At 42.7% G+C, this 15,093-nt stretch overlaps 1 protein-coding gene across 9 annotated transcripts in view; it reads left to right on the top strand.

Moving 5' to 3' along the window:
• The window catches only part of LOC121933254 (myosin-10-like), a 71,688-nt gene that overhangs the window by 22,851 nt on the left and 33,744 nt on the right, over positions 1-15,093 (top strand). For 2 of the 9 annotated variants that reach the window (XM_042472715.1, XM_042472713.1), the window contains exons 4-17: positions 373-400; positions 2,183-2,285; positions 4,961-4,987; positions 5,857-5,949; positions 6,447-6,510; positions 7,177-7,275; positions 7,638-7,781; positions 9,623-9,718; positions 10,300-10,418; positions 10,561-10,713; positions 11,813-11,986; positions 12,929-13,102; positions 13,688-13,802; positions 14,103-14,171. In XM_042472715.1, the coding sequence (XP_042328649.1) occupies positions 373-400; positions 2,183-2,285; positions 4,961-4,987; positions 5,857-5,949; positions 6,447-6,510; positions 7,177-7,275; positions 7,638-7,781; positions 9,623-9,718; positions 10,300-10,418; positions 10,561-10,713; positions 11,813-11,986; positions 12,929-13,102; positions 13,688-13,802; positions 14,103-14,171 (1,458 nt within the window). Of the gene's footprint in view, positions 1-372; positions 401-2,182; positions 2,286-4,960; positions 4,988-5,518; positions 5,540-5,856; positions 5,950-6,446; positions 6,511-7,176; positions 7,276-7,637; positions 7,782-9,622; positions 9,719-10,299; positions 10,419-10,560; positions 10,714-11,812; positions 11,987-12,928; positions 13,103-13,687; positions 13,824-14,102; positions 14,172-15,093 lie in introns of all 9 variants that reach the window. The other 7 variants (XM_042472720.1, XM_042472719.1, XM_042472722.1 and 4 more) reach the window with 5 other exon arrangements.

Here is a 15,093-nt window from a genome sequence, read left to right as displayed (position 1 = left end):
TCATGGATGATTGTATGTTGTAAACTAGCCTTCCCCCAAAACAAGTGCCTGGGGATGATGGGAGTTGTAGCCTGGCACATCTGGAGGGCATCGCTTTAGCTGCAGTATGCTGTGGCAGGAGAGGCAGTAGGGTGGAACAGTTCAAGCAGTTCCCCATTCCCGGGTGTATCAGAGAAGGAAGAAAATGAATGGTTTTGGGGTGTGTGCCCAGTGTGATATGTGTCACTGAGGTCCTGTGGTTGGTGAAGTTTTGGGTGGGTGAGCAATTGAATTTATCTCCCCAGTGCCCTCTGGTGGAAGCAAGTGGCTCAGATCCTGTATAAAGAAACAACTTGTGTCTGAAAGGTTCCCTTTTTCTTCTTTTTTCTCCAGACCGAGAGGACCAGTCTATCTTGTGCACGTAAGTGTTGCTGAGACAGGGATGGTTTGCTTCTTGGAATGAGGCTGCCAGTAGCAGCTATGTTGGTAAGCCCAAGGTTCTTTGCCTATTGCTGGAGGCTATGGAGATGTATGCAGCCCCTATGGTGCCAAGCTTGGGATTGAAGTGACAGTATTAAATGCAGTGTAGTCAAGTTAAAGTGAAGTCGCTTTGATAGCCTTGGCTGAAAAGCGGGGTATAAATAATAATAATAATTATTATTATTATTATTATTAGTCAGGCAAGAAACTCTGCAGCTCTGAAAGATTCTCATGCTATTATTCTTGCTGAGAGCTCACCTTGAACTCTAACAAAAACTCACCTTGAACTCCAACTTTTTTTACCTTTTTGTCCTGCTTCTCTCAGGCTGCATCCACACTGTTGAAATAATCCAGGTTGACACCACTTTAAGTGCCAATTCTGGGAATTGTAGTGTGAGACATTTAGCCTTCTCTGTCAGCCCTGATGCCACAGTAAACTACAATTCCCAAAATTCCACAGTATTGGGCCATGGCAGTTAAAGTGGTGCCTACCTGGATTATTTCTGCAGTGCGAATGCAGCCTGAGATGCCAGGTTGAGGAGAAAGTCCTTTTTCCCCTAGCAAAGTGCTTCCTTCTCTTCCCCTTCCCCTAAATAATAATTCTGGGTTTTCTAGGCAGTGAACCACAAATATGTTGTCATCAAGTAAGAAGGAAATAAATAGGACTTTTTGTATGTTTTTACCAATATTGCAATCAATTTAATTTGTAATTTGCCTTGAGTCCCACTCTTGGGGGAAAGGTGGGGTATAAATAAAGTTAATAATATAATGATAATACATAATACTTAGTGATTTTGTATCACTTTAGAGTAATAACATATCCCAGTGCTTTCCAGGTGTGTTGAATTGTGGACCATCATGGTGGTTGCAGATTGTAGATGTTGTAGTCTAACACATTTGGAAGGCACGGGGGAGCCTGCTTTAGCGTGCTGGAAGCACTTTCCATGCTGATCCCAGTAGGCTGGTCTGTAAAGTGGAAGATTATTGTTCATTGTTGACATTTTCATCTTGAAAGAAGATATGCACGATCTCTCATCAAGCCACCAAATAATCCTCACAATAATTCTGTAAAGCAGGCTAAGCTAGACTGTAAAGAAGACTTAAGCTAGCAGCTAGCCCAAGGCTACCTTAGTAAGCTTTGTTGGCCAAGCAGGGTTTGTTTACTTATTTATATAAGGAATTTCTTTCCTGTTCCTCAGCTCAAAGGGCTCTTGGAGCAACTTACATAAAACCAATGAAAAAGGCAGTCCTCGCCCATAGGCTTACAATTTAAAAATGACACCACACAAAAGGAGAAAAAGGATGGGGAGGGGACCAAGTACTCTTTCATCCGGTTTGAAGAAATGGCCTTGGCTGTTGTCTCATTTTCCTCTGTTACAGAGAAGTGGAACTGCTTCCTGTAGTAATAGTGTTACTCAGGTCTTATTCTACACCAACCTATAACCAGAGTATTATTGCTACTGCCATAATATTATTATAATCCTGAGTTAGTTCTTGACTTGTAGTGAGATCAGAATTCCAGGCTTGTATTCTTTGCTATTGCATTGCATTGGTTTAAATAATGTGCTATATGGGCCCAGGAAAGAGGAATGCAGAATCATTGTATTTAGTGCTTTCTTTGAGAAGACCACATAGCTAAGCTTGGCAGAAAGGGGCTGGGTAGGAGCCATGCAGGATCCAGTGCCCTCTTTTTCTCACCCCCACTGCTTGGCTGTCTTGGCAGGGGTGAGTCAGGTGCTGGCAAGACCGAGAACACTAAAAAAGTGATCCAGTATTTGGCGCATGTGGCTTCATCGCACAAAGCCCGCAAAGACCACAACGTACCGGTGAGTGACTTCTGGCTTGTGGCTTCTTAGCTTCTTCCGAGAAATTGGAAAAATTAAATTTCAAACTCCCATAATCCCCAAGCAAGTGCCCATGCTGGCTGGTGGATTATGGGAGCTGTCACCCCAAAATTAACTTCTCCACACTCCTGCATTTTCCAAGCCAAACCACAGTGAAAAATACACAGTCCTTGCATTACTGGCCCCTGAAAGAGCAGCATGTTTATTGCAAGTGGACCAACCTGACCATAACAATTTCCAACAGATCAGTCCTGGTGTGTTCCCATTCCTGAAGTGGAGCTGTGTGGTGCACTCTCTCTTACCCACATCATGCCAATGAAGTGAGATTTCATGGGGACACAGCAGGTTCCCAACACCCATGGCTCAGTTTTGAGCCAAGCTGTACCTGGATACTGCCCTAAGTTCAAATGCCCAGCCTTGGAATGTGTTGATGTAGTGATAAAGTGAAGTGCTTTTTAAGCACTTACTGAGAGCTTTTCCTTCCTTAATTACTTACACATCCAGTCTACACTGGTTTGGAATTTGGATACCATATTTCTTGTGGATGGCATTTAAGTAGGAAGGAGTGTCAGCATCCTTCTCCTGTCTTCCATTACTCCCCCCCCCAAAAAAGGAAATGAGTACAGTATCTGGTATCTTTCTAGTCATTCCTCCACACCTGTATGCCACCACACCTGTATGCCACTGTTCACTCTGTTCTTCCCACATTCTCCATGTGTCCTTTAGTCTTTGTGTCCTTTTTTGTTTGGTTGGTTACCTCCCTCCAGGTCATTCTAGTTCTTTGATGACACACTCACAGGTAGCTTCCCAAATGCTTCTCAGGAGGCCTTTCCACACCATGCAGTTGCAGCACAGTGATTCCACTTTAACTGCCATTGGTTGAATCATTATGGACCCTCCATCTTCGGTGGCCTTTAAATAGAGATTGAATGGGCATCTTTCAAGAGTGCTTTAGCAGTATAATCCTGCATGGCAGGGCATTGGAGTAGATGGCTTTTAGGGTCCCTTCCATCTCTAAGAATCTGTGATTCATGACAACATTCTATAGAATTCTGGGATTTGCATATTAAAGATAGGTGTTTGGAATTCTCAGACAGAGAACTTTAATCCCTTGCCAAACTGCAAACACTATGAATCTATAGGATGCAGCCATGGCTGTTACAGTAGAATCATAATGGTGTAATTTATGTAGTGGGAAAGGGCCCTCATTATTGTGGATTTAGCACAATATGAGGAGGCCAGTGCCACACAGATCCTAGAAAAGACCAGAGATGGAAACATGACTTTTGGAACTATAACTCCCATAATCCCCTGGCTAGCATGAAGTATGAATCAAATCCAAAGTATCACATTACCCACTTCTGGAAATGACTGTTTTCTTCCAGATGAGGAATTCAGGGAGTTATAGTCCAAAGGAGTCACACTTCCAGGCTCGTAATGACTGTGTTCTTCTAAAGGGGTGTAAGCTGTGGCCAGTTGCAGTCAGGAAAGAGCTCTTCCTCTTCTTTTTGTCCAAAAATTATGAGAGAAATCCTGCAATCCCACCACATCCCCTTCATGTTGGCACTATTGGTTGCTTCTTAGCTTGAAAGAGGTTCAAGCCTGTGGACAGAATTTTTCCACAGTGCAGATCATTCCAGAACAGCCAAAAACCCAAACCACCAGATTTGTATCTGAATAAAATGTATTATTCCAACCTAAAGGTTTCGAGCAGCCTTATCCAATCAGGTGTCCTCTAAATGTATTAGACTATGATTTCCATTATCTTTGAGCCAGCAAGGCACCCAGTTGGTCAAGGCAAAAGAGGCCACTGGCAAATTAGAGGAATCTGCTCTCTATTCTAGATCTGGTATGCTTTATTCACTTTTCATATTAGAGCAGAGAAACTGTCATTTGCTGTTATAGGCTGCTATTGTTAATTAATTGCTACCATTAACCTTAGCAATAATAGTAATTATATTCTGGTCCCATTAGTGTATAGGGCTCCTCCCAGAACTCCAGATGTAAAAACAGATAATCCCTACCCTCTCTCTGTCCGTGGGAGAGAATGCAAGCCAAGGGTTCTCTCAGGTTGGTTGTGACCTTTTTGAGCACTCAGCGGAAACTGAGATTCAGACATTTGGTGGTTCTGACTTTTTGAGGCACTGGGTCTAAGGCTCTAGTGCACTGATTCCCAAACTCTAGTCCAGATTCCCAAACTTCAGCTCCCAGAATTCCAGACCCATTAGACAAGATGGCTGAGACTTTGGGGAGCTGAAGTTCAAAACAGCTGGAGGACCAAAGTATGGGAATCACTGGTCTAGCACCTACCCCCCCCTTTTTTTTTTTTTAAACTACAGCTGTCAGAATTCTCTACCCAGCATAGTCAGGGGATTTTGGTAGCTGTAGTCCAAAAATGTAACATTTTCCCCAAACTCTACTGAAGCCATCATGAATTTCCCTGTGCAAAGCATGTCGGCCCTCTCCTTTGAAGCACACCTCTGCAGTGCTTCTTTTCTACTTGTGGATTTCACCGCTTGTTGGGAGGTGTTTTTTGAACTTTTGGGGTGAGCCTAAATGGCTTTTGGGGTCTTGTCTGTTTGTGTGTGGGAGGATGTTCTTCTGGATTGTCAAGGGGAGCTGGTATTAATCTCCCCTCTATTGTCTTACTGCCCCAGCCGGAGTACCTGAACGAAGCCAAACAGGCAAGAGAGAGCAAATGCATGTTGCTACAATGCCAGTCCCCCTTGCAACCTCCTCTCCTCCGCTGTCCATCCTCCAGGACTGACTGCTGGTCACTTACATTGGCTGCTGCTCTTGCCTCCTTTTGGGGCTCTAACTCTGGCTTAAAAGCTTTTATTGTTGGTTTTAAACATCATGAGTTTTTCTGTGTGTGTGTGTTTGAAAGAAACTTTCTTGATTCTTTTCCCACATCAGAACCAGCATACTGGGTTCTCTGAAAAAGGAACAAGATTCAAGTGGGGGACATGTCAGGAAAGGGAGCCAGGAATCTGGCCTTCCTGTACCCTCCCCTCCATTCCCAATTCACGTCACTGCATTGTTGCTGTTGTTGTTGTTGTCATCAGGTTCTCTTTTGTTTTTGTTTTGTTTTGTTCGTGGTCTGATTTTAATCCTTTGGTTCTGTTTGTTCCCTTGTCTTGCTCCCTGCTCTCTCCCTTCCCTCCATTCATTCAATTTTATGTTTTGTGATGTCATCCCCACCCTGTAATCCATAGACCTCCAACCCTGCTTCCTACGTGAGTAATTTTCTGTTGTGCTTTTGGAAGGGTGGGGGTGCTGGGTGGGTATTGTGTGCAAGCTTGCAGGGTTGTTGTTCTCCCAGTGTTCAAGCAGGGACCACTGCTGGGCAATTGCAGGAGCTCCCTTCCACAAGGTAGCACCATCCTTCCACCTCTTACGGCTGGAATTTCTCAGAGTCTTTACTTTGCCTGGTAGTCTTGCTAGGCTGGAAGGAAGCCTATATCGCTCTTTCTATCATGATGTATGTCCAGCTGCTTCTAGATTTTGGTAACCCTTTTCCCCTCCTCCTCCTCTCCTTTTTCTTTGGATCTAGGGTGAATTGGAGCGTCAGCTGCTACAAGCCAACCCTATCCTGGAGGCCTTTGGCAATGCAAAGACTGTAAAAAATGACAACTCTTCACGATTCGTAAGTTGATGGAGAGAGGAAACCATAGCCCTTGCTCTGTTTTGGAAATGTATGCATCAGAATCCATACTAGAACAGCTCTTTCAAAGAAATTAAACACCAAAGTTAGTGGAGGTTTCATCTGCCCCATCCCTACTTGCATGTTTTATTCCTTCATCTTGCATCAGGAGTGTGGATGTACTAGTTCTACTTCGTGTGTAGGAATGAATTTCTGCTCTTCTTGCTTAAGGAAGATTGACCCATTTGTATCCAGGCAATGAAAAGCTTCTTCAAATGACTATAGCTTGGCTAAGTGTAAAACAAAGCAAATATTAAAAAATATGCCATATTTTCAAGTCAGAGTATTCTTGAGAAAACACTCTGTTCTATCTATGTATGTAGTTGTCATTTCCTAGGAATATTTGTATATAAAAGAAACAGGTTTCCTCAAGTGTCCTTTATGAGACATTCACTAATCCCAATCTTTTCCTCATTCTCCTCTTGCCCATGTTTCCACAGGGTAAATTTATTCGGATTAATTTTGATGTAGCTGGCTACATTGTTGGAGCCAATATAGAGACATGTATCCTACTTGTGTGAGAGTACAAGGATTTGGAAGAGAAGAGTTTGGAAGATACAGCCTGTATACTATTATTTATTCCTAATTAGAGAGGAACCACTGAATCAGCTGTTGAATGATGAGTCAATACATAGGTAAATTCCAGCAGTTGTGTAAATTATTCTAGATGGGCTAACATTGAGATTTAAAGCTATGATACTCCTGCATTCTAGGGAATAGAATCTGAAAATTCGTAAATATGAGATTTAAGTGTGGGGATCCCTGATAGGTTGGAGAGGCATGGAACTCCAGCTCCTGTGAATCCTGATTGATAAGAAGAAGCCGGAGGGTCTTGATTTGTTGGAGGGAGCATATGACCCTAACTGTGAGAATTTCTGACAGATTAGATGGAATGGGGATTCTTGATGGGTTTGAAAGAATATTGATCCTATTTTTCAGGGATTCCTGACAAATTAGAGACAACAAGGAATTCCTGATGAGTTGGAGGAAGCACGTGATTCCAATTTCTGGGATTCCTGGCATATAAGAAGGAAAATGAATTTCTGGTTCTAGAATTTCCTGTGGGTTGGAGGGGAGTGTAAGGATGCTGGGAGCCTTAGCCTCTTAGAAAAGTGAGGTTTTGTGGTGAGAAAAGGTTTTGTTCCACATCCTTAATGTTGAGTGTCCCAGATCTCCTGGAGAAATCACGAGCCATTCGTCAAGCCAAGGATGAGCGAACCTTCCACATCTTCTACCAGCTCTTAGTGGGAGCTGGTGAGCATATGAAAGGTAAATGATTCCCTTGCCTTCACCAAGCCACATGGGTTAAATCTTCATTTCTTGATTCTGTTAGGTCATGGGTATTTTGAAGTTGGGGTCTCCCAGTATTTAGAGAGGAGCAGTAAATAAACCTGGAGGTAACAGTTAGGGGTTGAAGATGGAAATGGTTGCACCTTTAGCTTTTCCCCCTCTCCTGATAAACCTGGTTGAAAGTACACTGACTGGGAAAAAGTGATAATGGCAAAACAAAAATGAACAATCGAGGTATTAATTCCCCCTACTGTAGTGTAGGGGGAATTCCTTGGCATTGTGGATTGACCTGCAAAAGTGTCCTCTTGCCTCAGAGATGCTTTTCTTCTGGGACATTACAGGAGAGCTGCTGCTGGAGCCATTCAATCAATATCGCTTTGTGTCCAATGGGTACCTCCCCATCCCTGGACAGCAGGACAAGGAGATCTTCCATGAGACCATGGAGTCAATGCGCATCATGGGCTTTTCCCATGAGGAGATACACTGTGAGTATTTCTCCATAAAGGAGCTAAAATCTCTCCAGCTCAGCATTCTTGCTTGACAGAACAAGCTAGATATCTCTTGTCTGCAAGCAGAGCATGTGATGGAGACATCCATGGCCCCTTTGTCATTGAGTATCTGGTGGCACAAAACATGCAGTTCTGGCCAATATGGGCTGATAGCATCAACCGACCATTTGTTTGCCATAATAGGGTCTGAAAAACCATTTAGATGCTGGTGTAGTGCTGATGAGGCTGCTTTCACACTGGGACACTTTAAACATACTGAGATAATTGCTTTTCAATGAAAATGATAGTTTTCATTGTACTTTTTCTCCAACACAACCAACAATGCCAATCCACATAGTGAAAGGGAAAATACAGTGGCCAAGTGTGTTTTTGGAGGTTAATGTCTGTGAAGATGCAGGTTCAAGAAGGTAGGGGTGATTGCCAGAGCTTTAAATGTTACTTTTAAGGGTTAACACTCTATAAGGAGCTAAACAGACTGGCGTTAAACATATTTGATTTGATTTGACTGGCAGTACACACCAGCGTGGGGACGGCATGGCATATGCACGTTGACTGTCCCCACGCTGGTGTCATGCTGTGTGCCCAACTGCATAACAGGGTGCGTCACAGTGCTCTGTTAGCACAGCATTTATACATGCTGCACTAAAGGAACACCGAAAAGCCGCCACCACGGCAGCAAGGGCACCTTTTTGCCAGCGCTAAGAGGAATGACATTTTGCCATTTGTTTTAGTGCTGGCAAAGCACTGGATTGAGGCAATGAGGTGCGGTTGCTGTGGCCCTGATCTGATGCTGAAAGGGGCGGCAGGATGCCACTTCAAAGGAGTGGTCTGTTGAGCCTCTTAATCTCCCGCTAGCTGTTAAATTGGAGTCTAAAAGGCAATACTTATAAGCTTGGGGAATCCCACTTACCTGCCATATACCTCAGCCTTGTAAAGCTGGCAAAACGTTTCAGTTTCATTATAATTCCTCCCTTTTTGTTCAGCATGAAGTGTTTACCTCCTCCTCTGTTTCTGAATTTAAAGAAAATGAAGAGAACCAATGGGAGGCGAAATGGGGGTTGTAAGTATAAAGGAGAAGTGGCATTGCAGCACCAAGGGGACTTACACCAGTGCTATTCTTCAGTGTTTTTATCTTTAAAAAAAGGAAAAGAAATTGGAATAAACGAGCTTCCAAAAGTGGAAGGGGAAAAAGCAGGGTGAACATTATTTTGTTAACTGTGTTGCCTGAATGATCAGTAAAAAGGGAGTGAACAAAGAATCTGAATACCTTCAATGTTTTCTCACTGCTTTTTCATATTTTTTCCCTGTTCCTGGAAAATTCTCTGCAAAACACACAAGCTGCACAGTGTCTTAGAAGCCTTAGAAGCTATCCGTCAGGGAACACCCTTAGTGTGAAGGCATCCACAGCAAGGAACCAGGAGGTTTCTCATGTGGATTGAGTCTTTGCAATGAACTTGTGAAGTGACTATAGGCACCGCCCCCCCTTAACTACTTGCCATATAATGATGGTAATACTTACAGAATTGCTACATTATATTATGATCCTTATACTTGAAGTGCTTGGAATAATCCAAACTGCTTTATAAATGCTACACATCAGTTCTGGTACAGGTCCATGTAACATCTTGTTGCAGTGAGTTTCACAGGTTAATGGGCTATATAGCAAAGTGTTGTCTCCTTATATCTGGTATGGATCCACTGGTTGATCCTTTTTCACTGAATGACTTTGAACATTTGCGTATGTAAAGAGTGGGGATGGGGTTGAGAGACAGTGTGGTTTGGTTCTAAAGATATGCCTGTGTCATCTTCTCCACCAGGCATGTTACGGATGGTCTCAGCTGTGCTGCAGTTTGGCAACATTGTCTTCCGAAAAGAGAGGAACACAGATCAGGCCTCCATGCCTGATAACACAGGTATTGCAGTGGTGTGTGTGTTCTGTATATGTGTCATCACTGATTGATAGAGATATGGGGTCTGTGAAGGACTTAGCTGTATTCAGAGTTTATATCTGCTTCTTTGGTTAAGACTCTGTTCCAGGAGATTGAGTTACAGCAGATGACCAAACAAATGCTGGTTTAACTTCCCTGTTTGTTTCAATTTTGTCCTGTCTTAAATGGAAATTCTGCACCACTATAATAAGTGTTTTAAAGTGCAGAGAATTATCAACTCAAGGATCATATTAAAGTTGCACCTTCTTTTGTGTCTGATATGGCATTCTGTCAAGTACTTTGATGGTAAGTCTGGTCACTTCTTGAACTGAGCAACATATGTTGACCCCAGCCTCCCATTTGGGCAAGACACAACTAGCCCAATGTTTTGGACTAACATCAACCTGAACATCTTATATAGCTGTTTCCTCACCTGAACTGGCAGATGCAATCTTGTAAATTTTTGCTTGAAAGAATTGAATAGCTTGTTTGGGGGCGGGGGAAGGTTGCCAGTAGAGGGATGACTAACCAAAAACTTTTGTTGGGTCATTCTGTTTTCTCTTCAGCTGCTCAAAAACTCTGCCACCTCCTGGGCATGAATGTTACTGAATTCACACGTGCCATACTTACCCCACGCATAAAAGTTGGCCGAGACTACGTACAGAAGGCACAGACAAAGGAGCAGGTTGGTGGTGATAATGACAGCAGCTGAAATTTTGGTGGGTGGGCAGGTGGGCAGGAAGAGGAAGTTTGCCTATGTATTGAGGGTTTGACAGAGTAAGTCAAGCTAAGTCCAGTTCAATTCCCGCCTCTTTATTCCTTCCCAGGCTGATTTTGCTGTTGAAGCATTGGCCAAAGCCACTTATGAGCGGCTCTTCCGCTGGCTGGTGCATCGGATCAACAGGGCACTGGACCGTACTAAGCGTCAGGGGGCATCCTTCATTGGCATTCTGGACATTGCAGGCTTTGAAATCTTTCAGGTGAGAAAAGACCTGCTAGCTAGGAGATCAGCTTTTTGTTTTCATGGATAACGTAAGTTCATCTTTACATTCTCTTCTACCATTTTTGTATCCTTTCCTTTGTTTGTTCCATCCTGCCTGGTTACTACTGTTTACTTATGATGTCTGAAAAGGAAAGTTATTCTTATTATGTTTCCTGACAGAGGCTCTACCCCTTCAGTGCATGCATGAAAAGCTGAAATTCAGCAGGTACAACTTGGTATGACATGATGTCACCACCTCTTGTCTCCTGTAAAAGATGCAACATTGCTGCTAGGAATTAAGCTTGTTTTATATCTGTCTTAGAATCTGAACTGGTTATTTCTCCACTTTATTATATGGTCCAGGTATTACATGGCCCTCGAACTCTGTGTGTGTGCTTGCCAGAGGTGTTTAGTTGGTCCCTACTGGAAGTAGGCCACACAGACTTGTAAAAAAGAATTCTTACAATAATTGATTCTTTACTAGTATATGGCCCCTTTCAGCTTTGATGGCATTTACTCTACAATTTGGATAGCCAAATTGATTCCATACTACACCAGATTAGAGAGTAAAGCCATTGAGTCGAAGGTTCTGTTGAATATTTTCTGAGTGCTGCAAAACTCATTTTGCTTAACCGGCCACAAAGATTTGATCCCTTTCTAGGACAGATGAATATTCGGTGTTCTTCATAGGAGCAAGATGTTGATTTATGTTTCAATCAATATAGACATTAAGAATAAAGCAAATTCATATGTGTAAAATCAAAACAGTAGTAATCCATCAGAAACAACCAATACTGTAATTATTAGTCAATAGTGTTCACTGCTGTCCATTAGTCAAGTAGTGTTCACTGCTGTCCATGGAGAGGGAGCTCAGTGGGATCTCCTTAGGGAAGAGATTCATCAGTTGTGGGGCCACCACAGAGAAAGGCTTGCTCTGCTGAGCTATCAATTTTGATACCTTCCTGTAAAGAAAGTACACAATCTACCTAATTTTAACACATAAAGATCCTTGTGTTAATTTGATAAGGCACTCCCCCTCTTGAATGTTGACCTCTTACATAACATTCATTCCACCCTTCTCCCCTTCCCATCCACAGCTGAATTCCTTTGAACAGCTCTGTATCAATTACACCAATGAAAAGCTCCAGCAGCTTTTCAATCATACCATGTTTGTACTAGAGCAAGAAGAATACCAACGAGAAGGCATTGAATGGAACTTCATTGACTTTGGCCTGGACCTCCAGCCCTGCATTGATCTCATTGAGAGACCGGTAAGCAAGCTTGGTAGTCAAAAGAGGAAGATACAAGGTGCCAGAGTTATTTAGGGAAAGACCAAAGCTTATGCGGAAACAGGTTTCTTCCTCAAGGTTCTGAAAGATTTCCTCCACCCCACAGTACTAGAAGCCAGAAAGCTGATGATCAGCTTTAAGAATGCTGTAATCTCTGATATTTTGCCCTGACCCACACAAAAGGCACAACAAGGTGGTAGAATGGAATGTATTATTTCAGACCGCAGATCAGGAATTGCATTTCTTGCTTGTCTTGTTTTTGACCTTTGCAAGTAGAAAACTATGCAGTAAGGAGTAAACTGAGTGAGAATCTCTTTCCCTAATGAGCTTGTTTCTTTTTTCTTTTTTCTTTCCACAAAAAGCTTTAACTTCTTTTTTTTTAACATGAGGGAACCAATCAGCAATGCTTCTCCCTATGGCAGTCTGAAATGGCTCTGCCAGCTATGCCATCCTGTGATTTTTCCCATTCTCTTCCCATGTGTAGCAGAGACACTTGTTGTTTAGCACTGAGTATGTGGATTTAGTCAGTGGTGAGCATTTAAGAATGTGTATACATGCCTTCAAATCACCTGTTGACTTTTGGCAACTCATGAATTTCATAGGGTTTTCTTAGCCAAAGAATACTCAGAAATGGATTTGCCAGTTCCTTCCTCTAAAATATAGCCCATAGTACCTGGTATTTGTTGGCAGTCTCCTTTCCAAATACTGACCAGGCTGATCCTGCTTAGCTTCCAAGATCAGATAGGATCTGTTATACTGACCTTATCCTTGAACAGTAATTACTCTTGATTTTTGTTTGGGAGGAGGAGATGGCCTTCTGTTGCAATCCTATACTTTGCTTAGAGCAGAGGTGGATAAAGTGTGGCCTGCAAGCCCTCAGACTTCATCACTGAGTGTTCTGACTTGTACCTTGCTCTTTCCTAGGCAAATCCCCCAGGGGTGCTGGCCTTGTTAGATGAGGAATGTTGGTTCCCTAAAGCTACTGACAAAAGCTTTGTGGAAAAAGTTATTCAGGAGCAGGGAACCCATCCGAAATTTCAGAAGCCCCGGCAGCTGCGGGACAAAGCTGACTTCTGCATCATCCATTATGCTGGCAGGGTAGGTTGCACTCCTTTTTCCTGGCTCCATCTGTGTTCCACTATCACTTGAGGTTTCTGTCCCTAAGAGGAAAAGCATTACCGTTTCATTTTAGGTTTTCCAGCAGCTAAAAGAATGCAAGCATCCAGAGTGCTGGCTTCAAACTTTGGGCTATGTCTTCCATCATCCTCAGCCAGCATGACCAGAGGCCAAGGATAATGGAATCTGTAGTCCAACAGCATCTGGGGATTTAAGGTTGAGAAACTGTGGTTCCTTGAGCTAAGAAAAGTGTATAAGAGGTTCTATTGTGGAGGAATGATAAAAGAAGTCTGTATTGAGGGACTGTTCACATCCCTTCTCTTACATTTATCTGTTCTGCCCGTGTGTGTGTGTGTGTGTGTGTGTTTTGCTGTAGCACCCCAAATTTTAGCCAGCATGATGTAACCATATCTAATTTTATCAGAGGCCATGCTGGCTGAGGATTCAGGAAGCTCCAGGCCAAAAAAATAACTTGCTCCAGCTCCGTACAAGGCTGCATTACATCACATTCCTTGATGTCCAGGTCTTTTTTGTCTTCATCCTTGCACCCTTTTTTTTCTTTGAAAGGTGGACTACAAAGCAGATGAGTGGCTCATGAAGAACATGGACCCTCTGAATGACAATGTGGCTACCCTTCTCCACCAGAGTGCCGACAAGTTCACAGCAGAACTTTGGAAAGATGGTAGGGTGTTTACCAAGACCGGTGAGAGAGAAGTTATTGCCTAGCTTGAATCTGAGTTTATATATCTTAATTAACAACTGTTGGATGATAACAATGTGGCATGTAGATCTTAATGCTTCTTATCATAACTCGGGGGGAATGCTTGAAACCTCTCTATAGCTGTTTGGTACTAACCACTTTGCTATTTGCTCTTTCTGTCTTTTCTCCTTGACCTGTGTCTTCTGTCCCATAATGGATGGCTTTGTGAAACCTCACTTTCCCCTCTCCATCCCTGCCTCTCTCACCTTGTCCTGTCTCCAGAGATCCAGAATATACAGAAGGTTTATTTCTTTGACAGCTATGCCGTGGCACCTCAGGGTCCAGTAGAAAGTACGTTTCTCCCACAAACAAAAATACACATTTCCCATACAGATTGAGAGAAAGGTGTATTTATACATTGGAAACAGGAGATTGGTGGTGGGCAGAATATACCTGTTCACCTCAATTTTCTATTTTCTGAGCAGCCAGATGCTGGAAGTAAGGTATTGCAAGTAAGAACATCACCTATAGTGTGTGATTTTTTCAGAAGTAACGGTGTTATTACTTGAAAGTGGCACAACAGCTAGTATTGGCATTTTAAAAAAACTGTAGTGTAATGAGCAATGCCTACCTGTTACTTCAGAATTTTTTTGAGAGGCAGAGTCACTTTGGGAGATTTTGGGCCATTAGTATTTTTTTTTTAATGAAGTATCAAATCAACTATGGAGGAATGCATTACTTATTTAAATTAATGCTCCATGGTCTGCTAACAATACAATCCTGTGCACATTTCTTCTGAAGCACATCCCATGTGTTGAATAGGGTTTGCTCCCCAGTCATTTTGTTTGAGGAATGGAGCTTTACTGTCTCTTTGCACTCAACTGCTCAGCCCAGTGCTTTTTTGTCTCTTGGTGCCTCTGAGCTAGTAGTAGCATAAAGGTCTATGTTACTTCTGCCTCTAAAGGCCCAGTGTGACAGATCAGAGCAAATCAGTTACGAAGCTAGAGAACACCGCTTGCTACTATATACATAACCTTGTTTTCACCTGCTTTCTGCCTGTACTCTAACTGTGGAAATTAAGAATTGGGAGGAGTGGGCAGGGATTGTGCTGAAACCTTGAAAGACCTTTCTTTGAAGTCCCCAAGAGTTGGATTCTCTGGATATCCTTTATTTGTTCCAACCTTACAGTTTCTAAATATCTCATAACTGGGTTGAGAAATACACACTCCAGGTTATTTCTGTTCTCTCAGAAAAGACTAGTGGAATGTGGGAT

The sequence above is a fragment of the Sceloporus undulatus genome, chromosome 6, assembly GCF_019175285.1.
Source record: "Sceloporus undulatus isolate JIND9_A2432 ecotype Alabama chromosome 6, SceUnd_v1.1, whole genome shotgun sequence".
NCBI classification, from domain to species: Eukaryota; Metazoa; Chordata; class Lepidosauria; order Squamata; family Phrynosomatidae; genus Sceloporus; species Sceloporus undulatus.
The sequence above is the reverse complement of the archived record's forward strand: the minus strand, read 5'-3'. Positions and strand labels throughout refer to the sequence as shown.